The 24167-nt window shown below is 38.7% G+C and overlaps 1 protein-coding gene across 1 annotated transcript in view; it reads left to right on the top strand.

Moving 5' to 3' along the window:
• Nucleotides 1–24167, top strand: part of PLD5 (phospholipase D family member 5) — a 506673-nt gene that overhangs the window by 403437 nt on the left and 79069 nt on the right. Inside the window, exon 5 of the mRNA XM_032642585.1 lies at nt 6981–7108. Coding sequence (XP_032498476.1) covers nt 6981–7108 — 128 coding nt within the window. The remainder of the gene's footprint in view (nt 1–6980; nt 7109–24167) is intronic.

Here is a 24167-nt window from a genome sequence, read left to right as displayed (position 1 = left end):
TTTTGATTTGAATTTCTCTACTGATTAGCGATGTTGAGCATCCTTTCATATGTCTGTTGGCAATCTGTATGTATTATTTGAAGAAATGTCTACTTAGGTTTTCTGCCCATTTTTGGATTCGGTTATTTGTTTTTTTGATATTGAGCTGCATGACCTGCTTGTATATTTTGGAGATTAAGCCTTTGTCAGTTGCTTCGTTTGCAAATATTTTCTCCCATTCTCAGGGTTGTCTTTTTGTCTTCTTTATGGTTTCCATTGCTGTGCAAAAGCCTTTAAGTTTTATTAGGTCCCATTTGTTTATTTTTGTTTCTATTTCCTATTCTCTAGGAGGTGGGTCAAAAAGGATCTTGCTATGATTTATGTCATAGAGTGTTCTGCGTATGTTTTCCTCTTAACGGTTTTGTAGTGTTTGGCCTTACATTTAGGTCTTTAATCCATTTTGAGTTTATTTTTGTGTATGGTGTTAGGGAGTGTTCTAATTTCATAGTTTTACATGTACCTGTGCAGTTTTCCCAGCACCACTTATTGAAGAAGCTGTCTTTTCTCCATTGTATATTCTTGCCTCCTTTATCAAAGATGTGGTGACCATATGTGTGTGGGTTTATCTCTGGACTTTCTATCCTGTTCCATTGATCTATATTTCTGTTTTTGTGCCAGTACCATACTGTCTTGATTACTGTAGCTTTCTATTATAGTGTGAAGTCAGGGAGTCTGATTCCTCCAGCTCCGTTTTTCTTTCTCAAGATTGCTTTGGCTATTCGGGGTCTTTTGTGTTTCCATACAAATTGTGAAATTTTTTGTTCTAGTTCTGTGAAAAATGCCATTGGTAGTTTGATAGGGATTGCATTGAATCTGTAGTTTGCTTTGGGTAGTATACTCATTTTCACAATGTTGAATCTTCCAACCAAGAACATGGTATATCTCTACATCTGTTTGTTTCATCTTGAATTTCTTTCATCAGTGTCTTATAGTTTTCTGCATACAGAACTTTTGTCTCCTTAGGTAGGTTTATTCCTAGGTATTTTATTCTTTTTGTTGCAATGGTAAATGAGAATGTTTCCTTAATTTCTCTTTCAGATTTTTCATCATTACTGTATAGGAATGCAAGAGATTTCTGTGCATTAATTTTGTATCCTGCTACTTTACCAAATTCATTGATTAGCTTTAGTAGATTTTTTTGTAGCATCTTTAGGATTCTCTATGTATAGTATTATGTCATCTGCAAACAGTGACAGTTTTACTTCTTCTTTTCCGATTTGGATTCCTTTTACTTGTTCTTCTTCTATAATTGCTGTGGCTAAAAGTTCCAAAACTACGTTGAATAATAGTGGTGAGAGTGGACATCCTTGCTTTGTACCTGATTTTCATGGAAATGCTTTCAGGTTTTCACCATTGAGAATGATGTTTGCTGTGGGTTTGTCGTATATGGCCTTTATTATGTTGATGTAAGTTCCCTGTATGCCTACTTTCTGGATGGTTTTTATCATAAACAGGTGTTGAATTTTGTCAAAAGCTTTTTCTGCATCTGTTGAGATGATCATATGGTTTTTATTCTTCAATTTGTTAATATGGTGTATCACATTGATTGATTTGCTTATATTGAAGATTCCTTGCATTCCCAGGATAAACCCCACTTGATCATTGTGTATGATACTTTTAGTGTGCTGGTGGATTCTGTTTGCTAGTATTTTCTTGAGGATTTTTGAATCTATGTTCATTGGTGATATTGGCCTGTAGTTTTCTTTCTTTATTAAGTCTTTGTCTGGTTTTTGTTGAGAGTTTTACTCCCTCTACTATATTTTGGAAGAGTTTGAGAAGGATAGGTGTTAGCTCTTCTCTAAGTGTTTGATAGAATTCACCTGTGAAGCCATCTGGTCCTGGGCTTTTGTTTGTTGGAAGGTTTTTAATCACACTTTCAATTTCAGTACTTGTGATTGGTCTATTTATATTTTCTCTTTCTTCCTGGTTCAGTCTCGGAAGGTAGTGCTTTTCTAAGAATTTGTCCATTTTTTCCAGGCTGTCCATTTTATTGGCATACAGTTGCTTGCAGTAATATCTCATGATTCTTTGTACTTCTGCAGTGTCAGTTGTTACTTCTCCTTTTTCATATAATTCTAATGATTTGAGTCTTCTCCCTTTTTTTCTTGATGGGTCCAGCTAATGGTTTATCAATTTTGTTTATGTTCTCAAAGAACCAGCTTTTAGTTTTATTGATCTTTGCCATCATTTTCTTCATTTATTTTTCATTTATTTCTGATCTGATCTTATGATTTCTTTCCTTCTGCTAACTTGGGGGTTTTTTTGTTCTTCTTTCTCTAACTGCTTTAGGTATATGGTTAGGTTGTTTATTTGAGATGTTTCTTGTTTCTTGAAGTAGGATTGTATTGCTATAAACTTCCCTCTTAGAACTGCTTTTGCTGTGTCCCATAGGTTTTGGATCGTCGTGTTTTCATTGTCATTTGTTTCTAGGTATTTTTTGATTTCCTCTTTGATTTCTTCAGTGATCTCTTGTTTATTGAGTAGTGTATTGTCTAGCCTCCATGTGTTTGTATTTTTTACATATTTTTTCCTGTAATTGACTTCTAGTCTCATAGTGTCGTGGTTGGAAAAGATGCTTCATACCTTTTCAATTTTCTTAAGTTTACTGAGGCTTGATTTTTAACAAAGACATGGTCTATCCTAAAGAATGTTCCATGAACACTTGAGAAGAAAGTATATTCTGTTGTTTTTGGATGGAATGTCCTATAAATATCAATTAAGACCATCTTGTATAATGTGTCATTTAAAGCTTGTGTTTCTTTCTTTATTTTAATTTTGGATGATCTGTCCATTGGTGAACGTGGGGTGTTAAAGTCCCCTAGTATTATTGTGTTACTGTTGATTTCCCCTTTTATGGCTGTTAGCATTTGCCTTTTATATTGAGGTGCTCCTATGTTCGGTGCATAAATATTTACCATTGTCATGTCTTCTTCTTGGATAGATCCCTTGATCATTATGAAGTGGCCTTCTTTGTCTCTTGTAATAGCCTTTATTTTAAAGTCTATTTTTTCTGATATGAGAATTGTTACTCCAGCTTTCTTTTGATTTCCATTTGCATGGAATATCTTTTTCCATCCCCTCACTTTCAGTCTCTATGTGTCCCTAGGTCTGAAGTGGGTCTCTTGTAGACAGCATATATACGAGTCTTGTTTTTGTATCCATTCAGCCAGTCTATGTCTTTTCTTTGGAGCATTTGATCCATTTACATTTAAGGTAGTTATCGATATGTGTGTTCCTATTACCATTTTCTTAATTGTTTTGGGTTTGTTATTGTAGGTCTTTTCCTTCTCTTGTGTTTCCTGCCTAGAGAAGTTCCTTTAGCACTTGTTGTAAAGGTAGATTGGTGGTGCTGAAATCTCTTAGCTTTTGCTTGTTTGTAAAGCTTTTGAATTCTCCATAGAATTTGAATGAGATCCTTGCTGGGTGGAGTAATCTTACTGTAGGTTTTTCCCTTTCAGTCCCTTTCTTTTTCTCTTCTTCTTCTGAGGCCCCTGTAATTCGAATGTTGGTGCATTTAATGTTGTCCCAGTGGTCTCTGAAACTGTCCTCAATTCTTTTCATTCTTTTTTCTTTATTCTGCTCTGTGGTAGTTATTTCCACTATTTTGTCTTCCAGGTCACTTATCCATTCTTCTGCCTCAGTTATTCTGCTATTGATTCCTTCTAGAGAATTTTTAATTTCATTTATTGTGGTGTTCATCATTGTTTGTTTGCTCTTTTGTTCTTCTAGGTCCTCGTTAAACATTTCTTGTATTTTCACCATTCTACTTCCAAGATTTTGGATCATCTTTACTATCAGTACTCTGAATTCTTTTTCATGTAGACTGCCTCCTCATTTGCTTGGTCTGGTGGGTTTTTCTCTGTCTTCTCATTTTGCTTAACTTACTGTGTTTGGGGTCTCCTTTTCACAGGCTGCAGGTTCATAGTTCCCGTTGTTTTTGGTGTCTGCCCCCAGTTGGTAAGGTTGGTTCAGTAGGTTGTGTAGGCTTCCTGGTGGAGGGGACTGCTGCCTGTGTTCTGGTTGATGTGGCTGTATCTTGTCTTTTTGTTGGGCAGGACTGCATCCGATGGTGTGTTTTGGGGTGTCTGTGAACTTATTATGATTTTCGGCAGCCTCTCTTCTAATGGGTGGGGTTTTGTTCCTGTCTTGCTAGTTGTTTGCCATGGGGTGTCCAACACTGGTAATTGCTGGTCGTAGAGTGGAGCTTGGTCTTAGTGTTGAGATGGAGATCTCTGGGAGAGCTCTCACCGATTGATACACGGTCCCAGGAGGTCTCTAGTGTACCAAAGTCCTGAGCTAGGCTCTCTCACCTCAGAGGCTCAGGCCTGACACCCGGCTAGAGCACCAAAACCCTGTCAGCCACACAGCTCAGAAGAAAAGGGAGGAAAAAAAGAAGAAAGAAAGGAAAAGAAAAAATAAATAAAGTTATTAAAATAAAAAAAATTATTAAAGTAAAAAAAAAGAAAAGAAAAAAACAGAACAACCAAACCAATAAACAAATCCACCAATGATAACAAGCACTAAAAAACTATACTAAAAAAAAAAAAAAAAACAACAGACAGACAGTACCCTAGGACTAATGGTAAAAGGAAACCTATACAGAGAAAATCACAAAAAGGAGCATGCATACACACACCCACAAAAAGGGAAAAAGAAAAAAAAAATGTATATATATGAAGGAAGAGAGCAACCAAATCAATAAACAAATCTACCAGTGATAGTAAGCTCTAAATACTAAACTGAGATAAACATAAAATCAGGAACAAATTAGATGAAGAAAGCAAACCTCAAGTCTACAGTTGCTCCCAAAGACCACCACCTCAATTTTGGAACGATGCATTGTCTCTTCAGGTATTCCAGAGATGCCGGATACATCAAGTTGATTGTGGAGATTTAATCCACTGCTCCTGAGGCTCCATGGAGAAATTTCCCTTTCTCTTCTTTATTCACACAGTTCCTGGGGTTCAGCTTTGGTTTTCGCCCTGCCTCTGCATGTAGGTCGCCCTTTGGTGTCTGTTCTTCGCCCAGACAGGAGTGGGTTAAAGGAGAGGCTGAATAGGGGCTCTGGCTCACTCAGGCCGGGGGAGGGAGGGGTATGGAATGCGGGCGAGCCTGTGGTGGCAGAGGCCGGCATGACGTTGCAACAGCCTGAGGTGCGCTGTGTGTTCTCCCGGGGAAGTTGTCCCTGGATCACAGGACCCTCGCAGTGGCAGGCTGCCCAGGCTCCTGGGAGGGAAGGTGTGGATAGTGACCTGTGCTTCCACACAGGCCTCTTGGTGGCTGTAGCAGCAGCCTTAGCATTTCATGCCCAACTCTGGTATCCGCGCTGATAGCCACATCTCTGGAGCTCATTTAGGTGGTGCTCTGAATCTCCTCTCCTCACGCGCACTGAAACAATGGTCTCTTGCCTCTTAGGCACCTCCAGACTTTTTCCCGGACTCCCTCCCAGCTAGCTGTGGTGCACTAGCCCCCTTCAGGCTGTGTTCACACAGCCAACCCCAGTCCTCTCCCTGTGGTCTGACCTCCAAAGCCCGAGCCTCAGCTCCCAGCGCCCACCCGTCCCAGCGGGTGAGCAGACAAGCCTCTCAGGCTGGTGAGTGCTGGTTGGCACTGATCTTCTGTGAGGGCATCTCTCCATTTTGCCCTCTGCACCTCTTTTGCTGCCCTCTCCTCCATGGCTCTGAAGCTTCCCCCGCCCACCCCCTATCTCCACCAGTGAAGGGGCTTCCTAGTGTGCGGAAACATCTCCTCCTTCACAGCTCCCTCCCAGAGGTGCAGGTCCCGTTCATATTCCTTTGTCTATGTTTTTTCTTTTTTCTTTTGCCCTACCCAGGTACGTGGGGAGTTTCTTGCCTTTTGGGAGGCCTGAGGTCTTCTGCCAGCATTCAGTAGGTATTCTGTAGGAGTTGTTCCACATGTAGATCTATTTTTAATGTATTTGTGGGGAGGAAGGTGATCTCCACGTCTTACTCTTCTGCTATCTTGAAGGTCCCCCCGTATATGTTCCTTTTGAGAAGCTGTAAACACATAGTCCTGAGGCAGCAGTACATAGCAGCTTGACAACTGATTATGACACATTATGCATAGAACAATTGGTTAAATTCAGATCTTAAAGTGAATTTTTTGGTTTTAACAATAGTCTGGGTGACCTAGTTGACCTTACATTTCTGTAAGGCTTGAATAACCCCGTTGCTTATATTAAGAATTATCAGATAAAGAAAGGCTAGGAAGAAACCAAATCCAAATTAAATAATGAAGAGGGAAACAAAGAAGTTAAGGCAAGTGAAAGGGTAAAAGGTGAAACTAACATACAGAAAGTATAGGAAGGCCAGTTCCTATGAACAACAAGGATTTACTGTATAACACAGGGAACTAATTCAATATCTTATAATAACCTATAATGGAGAAGAATCTGAAATATATATATATATGTATGTATATACATAACTGGATCACTGCTGTACACCTGAAACTAACACAATATTGTAAATCAACTATACTTCAATAAAGAAAAAGAAGGCCAGTTTCTTATTGAGGAAAGGCATATTACTAAGCAAGACTGATCTTTTATTGATTGCAAAATTGTATGAAAATTATCCCAAAAGTAAAAGAAAAAAGAGCATGGCACACCTATCTCACCATTTGAGTGATAAATCAAGGAGCGGGGATTTGAGTCAGATCTGACTTTAGAAGCCATGATCTTGTCACCATGTGGAGCTATACATAGGGAAAAACTTATTCTTTTTTTTTCCCCTTGTATTCTCTTTGGGAATAAAGTAACTCCTTGAGGGTCCTCTCTACACTTAACTAATGTAAATATTTGGTTTCCCTGAATGCCAACTGTGATGGATGCAGACCATGAGTATTTCTGCCGGTACGTGACTGACTGCATGTTCATGGCCTTGACACAGAGGCTGACTGGGATTTCCTTGAACTCCTAGGAGCTGAGGTGACCTACATGAACATGACTGCCTACAACAAGGGCCGGCTGCAGTCCTCCTTCTGGATTGTGGACAAACAGCATGTTTACATCGGCAGTGCTGGTTTGGACTGGCAGTCCCTGGGACAGGTAATCTTTTCATTACATAAAGTCAGTGTTCTGTCAGCATCAAAACTACCACCTCCAAAAAAAAAAAAAAAAACACAACAAAAAAACCTACCACCTCCATAAAGCATTCAGTCACCTCTACTGTGGTTGAGGGAAATTAAACCTACAGCTTTTGTTATTTTGCATAGTTTTAGTAGGTTCACCTTCATTTAAAATGAAATGATAAACCTTTCTTTGTCAGAATCATTTTACCAAAAGAACTGCCATTGCTTCAGCACTTTTATAACTCAGATGCTACTCCAAGATTCTTTAGAACATGTTTGTGTGTAATTTATATTACACAAAACTAAATTTTCAGGATGAGATCACATAATCTATGAGAAACAGGAAAACATAAATTCAGTCTAGGATCACATATTGTAGAATAATAGTTTTATCCCTTTAAAAAATCTTAAGATAAAGATGTCTTCATCTTTCTTTTTGCAAATAATTAACTTCAAATATCTTGAAAATATACTTGAACAGTCTTTTAATTTTCATGTATTTATTTGTGCCAAAGGTGATCCATGGAGGATCACAAATCACCTTCTTCCCATTTGTCAACTAGTGGCTGGAAGTTCTTCATCATTGGATGCATAAGAAGACTGACCAGTTAACTATGCATGCACAGAGCCCATACACAATGTTTTACCTGAGCTCTTTTAATATTAGGATCCCTGAAATGACATTGAATTCTACTGCACTTCTATTTATTCCTATGGGAAAAAAGCACTGATGTGCAGACACACAATGGCCATAGCTTGAAAGAAAACACCACGTGGGATAAATCTGAGAGAGGGTAACATTATATTTGTACTGTGAGCTTCAGGCCTTTAACCATTTGCCTCCCAGTTTCCACTCTTTTCCTTCTTAAACTACCGTCTTTCATGCACACATATTCCATCTAGTTTTCCTCTTTTAATGTGTGAGGCAAATAAAAGTGCTCAGCTGTAAAAGAAATGGGCAAATGAAATACTAAAAACCCAATTATTGCCCTCTTCATGGAATAGTGTGGAGCCAAAGTACAACTTATCTAAGGTGGTTTTCTAGTTTTGCATGTGAGGCGGTGTCACAGTCAGTAGCCCAGTCTCAAGGGCCAAGTACTTGGTATCTCTAATAAGACAGTCTCCCTCCCCAGCAGAGGAGGGGACACTGAAAGAAAATGCCGTAATTCATTTTGGAATTGAAAGCACCATCAAAGATTATGACAAAACATTGTTTATTTTATATTTGCTCAGAAAATTAGGTGCTACCTACTGATATAAAAATGATTCTGAATAAAATAATAGTATAAATAATAATAATTGCAACAATAACTAGCTTATATTGAATGCAAGGTGTTCTAAGCCATGTAAATGGATTATTTAATTAAAACCTCACAATGATCCTATGAGGTAAACGCTATTATTGCATCCATTTTAAAGAAAAGTAGACGTCAGCCCAGAGTTGAGTTTCAGTATTGAATGTTTTAAGCAAATTTCTTCCAGTATTAATTCTGATATGAAAAATATAAATTTTGATTCTGTTTATCTTGTGTCTGATGGCCCTTCAAACACACATATAAAAATAGTGATTACAGCAACATCAGCACCTCAGAAATAAGTAAGGCAAAGATAGTATAAAGCCTCAATAATTTAGAGTATTTAGAGAAAAATAGTCTAATTTATGGAAATCTCTGGGTCTATCTTTTGCTTTTTTTGTACTTTTGTAAAAAATTAACCAATAAGTATCTTTTGCCCAGAAATTTTCATCTGAATCTCCCATATTAAATAGATAAAATTGGTTCTGTAACAATATTAATTATATGTAAATTCTGCTAAGTAGTTTTTAAAAAATTTTTACTGGAGCAGAGTTGATTTCTAATGTTGTGTTAGTTTCTACTGTATAGCAAAGAGAATCAGTTATACATATAGATATATCCACTTTTTTTTAGATTATTTTCCCATATAGGTCATTAGAGGGTACTGAGTAGATTTCCCTGTGCTATACAGTAGATCCTTATTAAGTTATCTATTTTATATATAGTAGTGTGCATATGTGAATCCCAATCTCCCAGTTTATCCCTCCTCCTTCCCCCCCTAGTAACCATAAGACTGTTTTCTACCTCTGTGACTCTATGTTTTGTAAATAAGTTCATCTGTACCAGTTTTTTAGATTCCACATATAAGCAATATCATGATATTTGTCTTTCCCTGTCTGGCTTACTTCACTCAGAATGAAAATCTCTAGGTCCATCCATGTTACTGTAAATGGCATTATTTTGTTCTTTTTTTACGACTGAGTAATATTCCATTGTACATACGTACCACATCTTCTTCACCCATTCCTTTGTCGATGGACATGTAGGCTGCTTCGATGTACTGGCTATTGTAAATAGTGTTGCAATGAATATTGAGGTGCATGTATCTTTTCAAATTATGGTTTTCTCCAGGTGTATGCCCAACAGCTGGATCATGTGGTAGTTCTATTTTTAGTTTTTTAAGGAACCTCCATAATGTTCTCCATAGTGGCTGTACCAATTTACATTCCCACCAACAGTGTAGGAGTGTTTCCTTTTCTCCACACTCTCTCCAGCATTTATTGTTTGTAGATTTTTTTGGTGATGGCCATTCTGAGTGCTGTGAGGTAAAACCTCATTGTAGTTTTGATTTGCATTTCTCTAATAATGCAAATTATTAGATCTGATTATTGTAGTGCAATAATTTATCATTATTATAGTGATGCTGAGCATCTTTTCATGTACTTTTTGGCCATCTATACATCTTCTTTGGAAAAATGTCTATTTATTTAGATCTTCCAGACATTTTTTTTATTGGGTTGTTTGTTGTTGTTTTTGTTGTTATTGAGATGCATGAGCTGTTTGTATATTTTGGAGATTAATCCCATGTCATTTGCTTCATCTGCAAATATTTTCTCCCATTCTGTGGGTTGCTTTTCATGTTGTTATTGTTTCCTTTGCGGCGTAAAACTTTTTTTTTTTTTTTTGCGGTACGCGGGCCTCTCACTGTTGTGGCCTCTCCAATTGTGGAGCACAGGCTCTGGACGCGCAGGCTCAGCGGCCATGGCTCATGGGCCCAGCTGCTCTGTGGCGTGTGGGATCTTCCTGGACCGGGGCACGAACCCATGTCCCCTGCATCAGCCCATGGACTCTCAACCACTGCACCACCAGGGAAGCCCTGTGCAAAAGTTTAATTAGATCCCATTTGTTTATTTTTGTTTTTATTTTTATTACTCCAGAAGGAGAATCAAAAGAGATCTTGCTTCGATTTATGTCAGAGAGTGTTCTGCCTATGTTTTCTTCTAAGAGTTTTATAGCATCTAGCCTTACATTTAGGTCTTTAATCCATTTTAAGTTTATTTTTGTGTATGGTGTTATGGAGTGTTCTAATTTCATTCTTTTACATATAACTGCCCAGTTTTTCAAGCACCACTTATTGAAAAGACTGTCTTTTCTCCATTGTATATTCTTGCCTCCTTTGTCATAGATTAGTTGACCATAGGTGCGTGAGTTTACCTCTCGACTTTCTATCCTATTCCATTGATCTATATTTCTGGTTTTGTGCCAGTACCATACTGTTTTGATGACTGTAGCTTTGCAGTATACTCTGAAGTCAGGGAGTCTGATTCTTCCAGCTCTGTTTTTCTTTCTCAAGATTGCTTTGGCTATTCAGGCTCTTTTGTGTGTCCATACAAACTTTAAGATTTTTTTTTTCTAGTTCTGTGCAAAATGTCATTGGTAATTTGACAGGGCTTGCATTGAATCTGTAGATTGCTTTAGTCATTTGATAATATTGATTGTTCCAATCCAAGATCATGGTATATCTCTCCATCTGTGCATGTCATCTTTGATTTCTTTCATCAGTATCTTATTGTTTTCTGAATATAGGTCTTTTGCCTCCTTAGGTAGGTTTATTACTAGGTATTTTATTCTTCTTGATGTGATGGTAAATGGGATTGTCTCCTTAGTTTCTCTTTCTCATCTTTCATTGTTAGTGTATGGTAATGCAAGAGATTTCTGTGTATTGATTTTGTGTCCTGCAACTTTACTGAATTCATTGATGAGCTCTTATAGTTTTCTGGTAGCATCTTTAGGATTTTCTATGTATAGTGTCATGTCACCTGCAAACAGTGACAGTTTTACTTCTTTTCCAACTTGGATTCCTTTTGTTTCTTTTTCTTCTTTGATTGCTGTGGCTAGGACTTCCAAAACTATGTTGAATAAAAGTGGCGAGTGGACATCTTTGTCTTGTTCTTTATCTTAGAGGAAATGCTTTCAGTTTTTTAACATTGAGAATGATGTTTTCTGTGGGTTTGTCAGATATGGCCCTTATTATGTTGAGTTAGATTCCCTCCATGCAAACTTTCTAGGGAGTTTTCATCAGAAATTGGTGTTGAATTTTGTCAAAAGCTTTTTCTGCATCTATTGAGATGATCATAAGTTTTTTATTCTTTAATTTGTTAATGTGGTGTATCACATTGATTGATTTGCATATATTGAAGAATCCTTGCAACCCTGGGATAAATCCCACTTGATTATGGTGTATGATCCTTTTAAGGTGTTGTTGGATTTTGTTTGCTAGTATTTTGTTGAGGAATTTTGAGTCTATGTTCATCAGTGATATTGGCCTATAATTTTCTTTTTTTGTGGTGTCTTTGTTAGGTTTTGATATCAGGGTGATAGTGGCCTTGTAGAATGAGTTTGGGAGTGTTCCTTCCTCTGCAATTTTTTGGAAGAGTTTCAGAAGGATAGGTATTAACTCTTTTCTAAATGTTTGATAGAATTCACCTGTGAAACCATCTGGTCCTAGACTTTTGTTTGTTGGAAGTTTTAAAATCACAATTTCAATTTCAGTACTTATGATTGGTGTGTTCATATTTTCTATTTCTTCCTGGTTCAGTCTTGGAAGGTTGTACCTTTCTAAGAATTTGTCCATTTCTTCTAGGTTGTCCATTTTATTGGCATATAGTTGATTGCAGTAGTCTCTTATGATCCTTTGTATTTCTGTGGTATTGGTTGTAACTTCTTTTTCATGTCTAATCTTATTGATTTGAGCCCTCTCCCTTTTTTTCTTGATGAGTCTGGCTAAAGGTTTAACAATATTGTTTATCTTTTCAAAGAATCAGCTTTTAGTTTTATTGCTCTTTTCTATTATTTCCTTCATCTCTATTTCATTTATTTCTGCTCTAATCTTTACAATAACTTTCCTTTTACTAACTTTGGGCTTTGTTTGTACTTCTTTCTCTAGTTGCTTTAGGTGTAAGGTTAGGTTGTTTATTTGTGATTTTTCTTGTTCCCTTAGGTAAGATTGTATTGCTATAAACTTCCCTCTTAGAACTGCTTTTGCTGCCTCCCACAGGTTTTGGATTGTCATGTTTTTGTTGTCATCTGTCTCTAGGTATTTTTTTATTTCCTTTTTGATTTCTTCAGTGATCATTGGTTGTTTAGTAACATATTGTTTAGTCTCCAAGTGTTTGTGTTTTTTTACAGTTTTCTTTCTCCTGTAGTATACTGCTAATCTATTGTTGTGGTCAGAAAAGATGCTTGATATGATTTCAGTTTTCTTAAATTTTCCAAGGCTTGATTTATGGCCCAATATGTGTTTTATCCTGGAGAGTGTTCCATGTGCACTTGAGAAGAAAGTGTATTTGGCTCCTTTCAGGTGGAATGTTCTATAAATATAAATTAAGTCCTTTTGGTCTAATGTATCATTTAAGGCCTGTGTTTCCTTATTGACTTTCTGTCTGGGTGATCTGTCCAATGGTGTAAGTGGGGTGTTAAATTCCCCCACTAGCATTGTGTTACTGTTGATTTACCCTTTGACAGCTGTTAGCATTTGGCTTATATATTGAGGTGCTCCTATGTTGGGTGCATATATATTTACAGTTGGTATATCTTCTTCTTGGATTGGTCCCTTGATCATTATGTAGTGTCCTTCCTTGTCTCTCGTTAACAGTCTTTATTTTAAAGTCTAATTTATCTGATATGAGTGTTGCTACTCCAGCTTTCTTTTGACTTCCATTTGCATGGAATACCTTTTTACACCCTCTCACTTTCAGTCTGCATGTGTCCTGAGATCTGAAGTTGGTCTCTTGCAGACAGCATATGTAAGTGTCTTGTTTTTGTATCCACTCAGCCAGTCTATGTCTTTTGGTTGGACCACTTAATCCATTTACTTTTAAGGTAATTACCAATATGTATGTTCCTATTGACATTTTCTTAATTGTTGTGGATTTGTTTTTGTAGGTTTCTTTTCTTCCTCTTTTGTTCTCTTCTGTTGTGATTTGATGGCTATCCTTGGTGTTGTGTTTGGGTTGTTTTTTCTGTTTTGTGTGTGCATCTAATGTAGTTTTTGGGTTTGCTGTTCCCATGAGGTTTTGATATAGCATTTTGTATATATACAAGGTGTTTTAAGTTGCTGGTCTCTTTCCTGCCTAGAAAAGGTCATTTAGCATTTGTTGTAAACCTGGTTTGGTGGTGCTGAATTCTCTTTGCTTTTGCTTGTCTGTAAAGCTTTTGATTTCTCCATCGAATCTGAATGAGAGCCTTGCTGGGTAGAGTGTTCTTGGTTGTAGGTTTTTCCCTTTCATCACTTTAAATATACCAGGCCACTCCCTGCTGGCATGAAGAGTTTCTGCTGAAAAATCAGTTGATAACTTTATGGGGATTCCCTGTATGTTATTGTTGCTTTTCCTTTGTTGCTTTTAATATTTTTTCTTTGTCTTTAATTTTTGTCAGTTTGATTAATATGTATCTCAGTGTGTTCATACTTGGCTTCATCCTGTATGGGACTCTCTGCACTTCCTGGACTTGAGTGACTGTTTCCTTTCTCATGTTAAAGAAGTTTTCAGCTATAACACCTTCAGATGTTTTCTCAGGTCGTTCCTCTTTCTTTTCTCCTTCTGGGACCCCTATAATGCAAATGTTGGTACGTTTAACATTGTCCCAGACGTCTCTGAGACTTTCTTCATTTCTTTTCATTCTTGACACCCTATGTCAGGGGGTATGTTTTGAGGTAGCTGTGAGCTCAATATGACTTTAAGCAGCCTGTCTGCTGATGGGTGGGGCTGTGTTCCCAACCTGCTGGTTGTTTGGCCTGAGTGTCCCAGCACTGGAGCCTATAGGCTGTTGGGTGGGGCTGGGTCTTGGTGCCAAAATGGGAACCTCCATTTTGGCACTGATCTATATCCCCTGGGGCCTCTACCACCAGTGTTCTTGCCTCCATAGTGAGCTAAAGCCAACCTCTGCCTCCCCAGGAGACCCTCTAAGACCCCTACTTAGGTCTAGTGCCAGTTCCTATGGAGGTATTGCTTTGTCCTGGGTCCCAGTGCACATGAGTGGAGTCTATTTCTCCCAACCCTGTGGAACTCCTATGCTCAGACCCAGTTGCCCTTCAAAGCCAAATGTTCTGGGGGTTCTTCCTCCCAATGCTTGACCCTCAGACTCTCTTGGAGGGCGACTTTTATGTGGGAAAGTTTCTGTGTAGCCTGTGTAGGTTTAATATTTTTTTGGTGCGAGGGCTGTTTTTAGAATGAACATCTGCTACCTCTTTCCTCAGTGTATGCTGGCCATCATCCCTTTTACAGGAGGTATGACTGATGTTGTGGTGACCAGAGCTTGCACTGGATATTGAGCAGGGCCTCCCCTTTGCTCTGTGGTTGTCACTGCCCTGTCAGATGTGGGGTCTGCTCCCTAGTTGTTGCAGTAGAGGCCCCAAGATCTGTTTCTGACCTGTGTTTCTGATCTATGGTGCGAGGTAGGTAGGATTAGAGCACTCCCACTGGGAGGGAAGCCACTGAGTTTTCCTCCTTTGTAGCTGTTCACCTGTGAGTGTACTCTGTTTTGTCACTTTTCACCCCGTGTTGGCTCACAGATTACACTGTTGTTGGAAGTGCTCTCAGCCCCGCCTAACGAGGGGTATGCTGGCAATTGGCCCTGGTGTCTCGCAGGCATTATTTTTACCAGGCCACCTGTGCAGGTCCACTGAAGTCAGGTTCCAGGACTGCAGTAACTGTGCAGCTAGAACTGCTGTGGGAGCTATGAAGGCAGCTCAGATTTTGGCCTGGTCCAATCCCCACATGTATGTGCCCACAAAGCCTACAGCCACTAAAGCTAGACCTGTCTCAGCTGTGGGAGCACTCAGCCATTTGGATACCCCACAGGCACTGAGTTTACAAAGCCAGAAGCGAGGATGTAAATCCACGGTTCCCACAGCCACATCAGCTCTTCCTCCTTAGTTGCATGGCCCCTGGGGCTCACCTGTGGTTTCAGCCCCACCTCTGCATGTGTGCCTCCCACCAGGAGCTTCTCCCAAGGCTGCCCCAGAGCACACGCACCTGCCCAGGCAGGCAGAGCAGAGGCAGCAATGGGTGGGGCACGCAAGCCTGCTCAGGTGGGCACCCCTCCTAGTGCCCATGGAGTCAGGGGCCAGCACATGGGGAAGGGGGCTGCAGTGGTGGCCCCACCCCTTGCATGCCACTCAACAACGGCACCCTGCTTCTATGGCGGCCTGGGCTTCTTCCACGAACATTCCCAGTTGTGGAGCTCCTTCCTCTCATCCCTTCAGGCTGTCTCTTCACAGCCAACAGCTGTCCCCTCCTTGGGTCTTCTCTCCAAACCCCACTTTCCAGCACCCAGCCCCCATCCACACCAGCAGACACGTCTCAGTCTGTGGCACAAAGGGCTATAGCACAGACCATCCGTGTAGGTCTTACTGTGTCCTGCCTGCCACAGACTGGTTGCTGTACTCGCCTTTGATCCCTCAAAGCTCCCCTTCTGTCCCAGCTGATTTCCCCACCAGTGAGGGGGCTTCCCAGTGTGCAGGAACCTCTCCTCTCCTTCAGTTCCCCCACCAGGGGTGCTGGTCCCATCCCATTTCCTCTTTTCTTTTTGTCTTTCTTTTGTCTTACCTGGTTGTGTGGGGATTTTTCTTGTCCTTTCAGGTGTCCAAGGTCCTCTGATTGTGTTCAGCAGGTGCTCTGTGAGACTTGTTCCATTTGTAGGTGTATTCTTAATGTACTTGGAGGGAGAGGTGAATTCCACATCCTCCTATTTCATCATCTTGATTCCTCCCCCCACTAAGTGGTTTTTAACTTGAGCATCATTTGTTGTTTTTTTTTTTAAAGAAAATGCATCTTCCCACCACTAAATTTTATTGTCTTTATTATTAACTGTTATTAACTGATAGGGTTTAAACTTCTATGAATTTCACTTGAGTGAGGTTTGAATTATTGAGGTTTAATGACATTTTTCTCCAAATCTTTGAACAAGTTATCTTTGTTTACTTTACTTCCTTCTACTCCTTCCCTTAGATAGACAGACATACATATATTCAAGTATTGGTTTCTCTGCATGAGGATCCTTCCTTTGTCTTTGCTGTTAGTTGTTTGTTTTGTAGGAAAGTAAGTTGATCTTTTAAATGTTTGTTCTCAATCTGTATAGCCATTTGGATATTATTTCCTTTTGAAATGGATCATTGTAAAATATGAAAATTTCCCCATTTTAAACATGGTAAATACAGAGCAAAGATAAGGTGCAAGTTATTTCCTATTATTCATATGAAGAATACAAGCTATTTTATGATCTTTCCCTGTTTACACATTCCTAAGTGGTAGCTGGTTTCCCTTCAGTTATAGAGAAGACTAGAGGAAGAAGTGGGCAAGTACCTGGACCTGGTTCTCTGTTTCATGACTAATCAAGCTCCTTTCTTAAGGACAAGTCAACTCCTTATGCTTCCTTTAATGTCATTCTCAGTAGGAGCTGGAGAATTACAACCTCTCCACTATTGCCATTGCATGCCACTGAGCCCTCCAGGTCTGTCTAGAAGAGATATTCCTCTGACCTTGTCCATTGCTGGTTTGTTCTCAGCTCCTGAACCACATAATGAGAGGGAGAGTAAACAAAGTGGACTTCTTAGAATTCTCTCCTTCAGCTCAAATATAGCAGCAAAGTTATGCTTTTAAAAGCCTAAATGAATTAACATGCTATTTCTTAAGTATGGAATAAATGTTTTATAAGAACTTAAAACTAAACTCATTTTATAATTCATAATACATTCACATAGAGGGAAACTGTGAAAAAGTGCTGAGCTTTCCAAATAGCCCCTTAAAGTGAGGATTGGTGAAGGTTCACACTCGCCAGCTGCCCACGGAAACGGTCTCTGGGGGAGGACAGCCTTGGGTGGGTTGGGGGGAAGGTTGCAGGCTTTAACAAAATGAGTAAGCCACCAAGGACTTCCCACGTGGACTTCTTTTGTGGAAATCTGCTTTCTTCTGTTGTTTGTAAACTTAATAGCAGGTTAGACTCCGTTGAGGTCAGGGATTTGGGAAGAGGCGAGGAAGATATCTTTGTGTCATTTTTTCCAAAAGGCTACTCTATTTCTGTGCCAGGCACTGTGGTAATAGCTTTATATATACACAACTTCATTTTTCATAGCTACCTAAGGATGGATATAATCTCCATCTTCCAAATAAAGATAATATTGAAAAAATAAAACTAGAACAGATCCTATTGCTGCTCTTCTCTCTTATAAAATAGAATACTCACTAACCTGTAGAGGAATTAGGCATTTGGTGATGATTCTCATATTCTTTAGATTGACGATTAAGTTGGCAGAGTCTGAAACTTTCATTTCACTTCTGGCAATTTGGGATTCATGTATGAATTAACCCAAAGTTGCCATTTTCTCATCTTTCACTGCCAAACCAAACTCTTAAAAACTAAAATGTCTCATTTTAATTTTAATTTCTCTTAACAGTCTTTCCTATTTTCCTCCTGGAAGAGACTATATTCATTGATGGGCTAGAGAAGAGACATAGCTGGAGAGGGGGTGGAGTTTAAAACTCTTCTGCAAGAACGTTTAGCATCCCATCAGCTCCCCTGCATCTATATGTCAAATGCTCACCTACTTCTCTTACATCAACACCCACCATTTCGCTGTCTCCTCTTTACACATAGGCACAAATGCTGTCTCTTGCTTTGTCCACCCTTTCCCCTTAGTTCTTGCTATTTGGGATCATGTTGTTACACTTAAATCATCTACTTTAAATTAGTTTTCCTTTCAACTGTGCTGGATTATGTGGGCCTTTTTTTTGGTTTACCTCATGAGACATAGCACATCACACAACAAGTTCCGTGCGTTAGAACAGATTTTTTCATTTGAGCAGAGTCGTGGGTGAGGCTAATGGTTACATGAAGAATTATAAGTATCAGACTCAATCCAACCCATTAGCTTTATATTTTGTGAAGTTTTCTAGTGAAATCAGATTATTGCTATCAATGATTGCCTTAAATCTATACTAAGAGAAATAAAACTAATGATAATAACAGGTTCATTGTATTGAGGGCTTTCTCTATGCTAGGCATTCTTCTAAGCATTAAAGAGTATGAACTCATTTAATTTTCACAATAACTCTTTCTTGTAAATACTACTATCATCACTTTACTTTACAAAGGAGGAAATTGAGACACAAATCAGTAATTTACCCAAGGTCACCTTCCAAGAAGTGGCAAAGCAAGAATTCAAACCAAAGCAATTCAGTTCCAAACTGTTCACTCTTACTTTACTGCAAATAAGTTTTTTAAATAAATTACATTTATGAAAAATCATTTTCTTTCATGATTTTGCTGTGATGCTAAACAGTAAATCTCCTCTCTCTCTCTTTTTCTTTAAGGAAAACTAACAACACTATTCATCTAGACACCTTCACTCATTCACATCTTTCTTTTTTTTAATTTTTATTAGAGTATAGTTAATTTACAATGTTGTGTTAGTTTCAGGTGTACAGCAAAGTGAACCAGTTACACATATACATATATCCACTCTTTTTTAGATTCTTTTCCCATATAGGCCATTACAGAGTACTGAGTAGAGTTTCCTGTGCTATACAGTAGGTCCTTATTAGTTATCTGTTTTATATATAGTAGTGTATATATGTCAATCCCAATCTTCTAACTTAGCCCTTACCCCCAGGTAACCATAAATTTGTTTTCTACATCTGTAACTCTATTTCTGTTTTGTAGATAAGTTCATTTGTACCCTTTTTTTAGATTCCACATATAAGCAATATCATATGATATTTGTCTTTCCATTCACATCTTTCTGATTGCAAACCCATGATGACATGATGGCCACAGAATGATACCTACTGTTGCTCAGTGTTTGAGATCTACAAACTCACTTAACCTCTGGGTTGAATTTCAAAGACTAGGAAGTCAATGTGTGTGCTTCTGTATTCTCCTGCAGTGGTTCAGGGTGCTCCCCTAGAATCCGTGGCCACAGGGAGTCCTGTGGGAGAGAAAAGAACACCATCACAGGCTTTTGCACTTAGAGGTTTTGATTTGTGAATCTTAGGAGCTCCTAAAAACATACAGAGGAAACGAAAAAAACAGCACAAACAAAGCAAACAAAAGACTAGCCAGCGTGTGAAGTAGAAAGAAAAGGGCACAACAGTCTTCAAACCACAGGTCTCTGGGGCATGGTGCTGAAGTAGAAGAAGCTGAAAAGGAAAATGTAAAAATCATGCTTTTAGAAAAAGTTACTTTTATAATTTTTCAAGCATACCCTCTTAAATGAACTACTAGCCTGGGGTTGGAGGCAAGATTCAATGGGTTCATTGGTCACAAGACTCTGGCAACTCTGTAGAGGGGAAATATTTAAATAATATTTTAAAATATAATTATAATAAAGAGGAATAAGCCTACTCTGTTAATATGTATTTTAATCTCAGTCCACCTTTATTCTGAATAGACCTGAAAGGTATCTCTTAAAACAGACCAGCTGTTGGGGCAAGGAGCACAGGAGTTTTATGATGAGGTCTTCCAGTGACTGTGTTGGTGATCAAAAGAGGCAGCGACCTGGGGTAGGTTGTGGATTGAGTCCTGCAGGCTATGGGAGAAACACTGAAGATCTGTGATGGGGCCAGGACCTGACAACACTGGAACAAATCTAGGGAAAGTGTACAAGCTGAGGAGTGAGGAAAGTAGGGAGATAGACTATGGCCAAGATTAAAGGGGGAAGTGACAGGATTGAATTGTGGTGGTGTGAAGGTTAATTTTATATACCAACTTGGCTAGGCTGTGGTGCCCATTTGTCTATTCAAACACCAGTCTAGATATTGCTGCAAAGGTATTTTTTAGATGTGATTAACATTTAAATAAGTAGACTTGAGTAAAGTAGATTATCCTCCCTTACATGGGAGGGCTTCATCCAATCAATTGGAGGCCTTAAGAGCAAAGACTGAGGTTTTCAGAAGAAGGAATTTGGCCTCAAGACTGCAACATAGAAATCCTACCTGAGTTTGCAGCCTGCCAGCCTGCCGGCAAAGCTGTGTCATAAGGACTCATGGGTTATAAGGAATGAGTCAGAGGGAACAGTGTATATTGTTCCAGCATCTGGGTGGAGCTGGGCCAACAGGGAGAAGGACCATACTGTCAGCAGAAATGGGAATATCAGGAGGCCAGGGGCCATTCTGATGTCCAATGGGCAGTTGGAAAAACAGCAAAGAAATTGGCCAATATTGATGCTTTTTATCTAATAGCTTGAGTACCCGAATAGTGATAGCTCTTGATTGACCCTAAAGCTCCTGATTTCATCATAGCTGCTATTTCTGACAATAACCATTTGGTAAGACGTTGACAAGAATTGCACTCCTTCTGCCTCGCCAGGCTGGTCACTTCTTTCAAGTTTCCCTGTGGGTTGAAATCATAGTCTGACGTTAGCGATGAGAAAGGGTACTGAGGCTTAAAGTGTCTTTGATTCCCTCTTGTCCCCTTTTCTTTCAGTTAAAAGAACAAAGCACTGAGGTAGAGTTTTGAAGACTGAGTGGGTGTGCCAGAGGGCAAAAGGAGGGCACTGCTTGGTAGCTTATCCTGTCACCACCGTTCAGTGCTAGCACTGAGCTGACGTTTTCAGAATTTATGATTTTCTAGAGACATGTTTTAGCTCCTATGGAAGTGGGCATTGGTAATGCAAGTAACAGTTATCAGAACCAAAATGAAAACGAACCAAAGCAAAAGACAATTCAATAGCAAATGCAATAGAAAAAGTTAATATGCCTTAGACAACATGTAATGAAGGAAAACAAAGGATTAATTCTTCCAGTATTGATTTAGAAGATTACCTGGGCTGCTCAGGAAGGTCACTTTTATTTGCATATGAATTCTAAAGTAAATGAGGAGCTGGAAGTCCCTATTTCATGTAAAAGAAATGTATTTGCAGACAGATTTTCAGTAACAAAGCCATGCTTATTTTCTAAAATTTTCAAAGTAACAATTTGGCAGAAATACTGTTCAAAAGAGCATAAGTAGGAAATCCCCTTTCCTAGTCTCCCCTGAGAGACATTCTCACAAAGCCAGTTTATTGTCTATTGTAAAATAGTCTCAGTTTGTGCAATTAAGTAAAGAAATAAGAGCATCACTTGCTCTCTCCTGTTTGCCTTTCCAAAGATGAAATTCAGTTAGTAAGTCATTCTCAAGTGAAATTTACTGCCAGATTTTTCCTTCATATGTCCCTGCAATACCTGATTCCTCAGTCTGTCCTAAGTGATGTGATAAATCCAGGTATCTGTAATGGCCCCTTAGGTAACATGTCTTGAGATCTCTATCCTGGCCACTTCTTTTTACTAGATATAATCCATTTGATTAAAGTTTCTCTTAAAATACGATGTCCAAAATTCAATATGGTACTTCAAAAGTAGCCTTCCCATGTAGACTTTGGCTTGTATTCATGTGAGCACTATACTTCTGAAAATAGAAGGTAAACCTGGATTTAATGTTTTGCCATTCTCATTATTTTTTGTTGGTCGTTACTAAGAGCATTGCTTGGCAATATAGCATAGTAGTTGGAGTCAGATAGAACTAAAATTGAATTTTTTTCTATCTCTTATAATTATATAACTGTGGGCAAGTTTTTTCATTTCCGTGAGCTTAAATTTATCTCAGCAATTGACTAATAATACCAACCTCATACAACTGTTAGGGATCAGATGGAATCTCACACACCGGAGCACTAGACCTGCAGCCTGGTTACTGCTCAGTAGCCAGTAGAGTTGATGACAAGGAAACTGTTTTCCTTCTTTGATAAGTTATCTAGATCAGTAGATCAAGGGAATGCTTAGAGGTGTTAGCGTTTGTTATCTTTGGCAAAGATTTTGTAAATCTCCCTAACACATGGTCTGGTTAACAGTACGGCATGGTGGGCAGCAGCACAGAAGGGGCATGGGCTAGGGGTTGTCTCCCTCTGAGGGAGGTCTCTCATATCTTAGCCATAGAGCTTTATTCTACATCCTGTGCTGTTCAAGGTTATCATCAATAGTAATAGCTAGAAGGCAACTGACCAAATTTACACGTAGCACAAATCCGGGAGATCGAGCTAAAGTCTTGGTTTTCAGAAACAAGACCTTAGAGAGATGTAAGCAAGTTGTTAGAACAGTACTAACAAGAGGAAGGTGAACAGGGGCATGGACATAAATGTAGACCACCCAAATGAGAATAAGCAAGCAAGGTAGTCAGCCACTACCACTTGCATTTGCCAGAGACTCAAAGGCAGACAGAGGAGTGGGAAAACTATACTTTATAGTGAAAAAGGGGAAGAAGCTGGTTGGAGGCTGTTAGCATAGGGAAGTTGTAGGAGAACTAACTAGAAGTAGGGTATCCTATGTAATTGGTTAGGGGTACATATTTGGCTTTCTCTGGTTGGTCCTAAATTGGAAACGGGACAAAATGAGGGTAACTGGTAATCAAGTTAATCAAGTACAGGGGTTATTGTTTGGCTCTCTGGCTGGTTGCTACAAGCTGTGGGTCAGAGTTGTATTTTTATATATGGTCTGGCCATTGTCCATTTGTATATTCAACCTCTCAGGAATGAACAAAGCCTTCTTCTTAATCCCCCACTCCTGCCATCCACTTTCCCAAAGGCTGGTTTTAGAATCCCAGATAGGCGTCTGGCTGCCTGTATTGAGAACCGGGTTGGGAAGTCACCTGCCTATGGGTTATTACATGAAATCTCAGCATCTGTAGGTTAGTTGCTTAAAAAACTTTTATCAAATGAATACATGAATTAACAAACTAGAGTGTGTTTACTAACCATGTAAGTCTTAAAGCCATAACATATGAGAGGACTGGAAATTACAGGAGAAATGAGTCATATCAAAAGCCTGGCCACACATACTCAGTTTGTATGTTGGGCTTGATGACAGAGCAGTGACCTCCACCAAAAGCTGGTCCACACCAATTTAGTAACATTTCTAACATCTCCTTCATGATTGTTAAGAATATGCTATTCATTATGAAAATAAATTTTTATATGCAGAAAAAGATCAGTTTTAACCATGGAGTTTTATTTTGTTTTGTTTTTAATATGGAAGTAAACTAATTGGCAAAGCTTGTTGAATATATACATACAGATTTTGTTTCCTTCAATAAAAGTTTATTAAATATGTTTCACTGGATTACCTCAAGGGCTCAGTCAGACCTAGGAAATTCATTTATTTTAACAAATATATTAACAAAGATTCACTTAGGTAAGTTTTATCGCCCCATTTTTTCCTACTTTATGACTTTCATATTTTAATTGGAAAAAAAAATGGAATGTATTATCCTGATACAATGTCTTGCTAAAATACTACTCTTATACCCATAAATCATTCTGCATACTTCAAGTTTATAACTCAACTATCTATTATTATAATTAGCTGTCACTTCAGTCCTTTATTGTTGAGTTCAACAAAATTTAACTGTCATATTTTTGAAAACATTTTCTGAAGCTTAATTCTCTCAGCAAACTAAGTATAAAAAATTAGCTCCATTGCCTTGTACCATTGTAACATGGCCTTCCTAACCCCACCCACAAACTGCTAAATTGCTTCTATGTTGTTTTAGTCAGGTTGAATGTACAATATTTGGACCTTAAGAACTGTCTAAAAATACTCATCTACTTCTGACTTGGCCTGTGGTGCTGGTTATGTGTATTCTATTCTAATTTCATTCTCAGAAACCTGTGGGAGAAACATGGACTAAAATAAACCAAACAATATATAGAAATGC

This window comes from Phocoena sinus, chromosome 1, assembly GCF_008692025.1.
Source record: "Phocoena sinus isolate mPhoSin1 chromosome 1, mPhoSin1.pri, whole genome shotgun sequence".
NCBI classification, from domain to species: Eukaryota; Metazoa; Chordata; class Mammalia; order Artiodactyla; family Phocoenidae; genus Phocoena; species Phocoena sinus.
The sequence above is the reverse complement of the archived record's forward strand: the minus strand, read 5'-3'. Positions and strand labels throughout refer to the sequence as shown.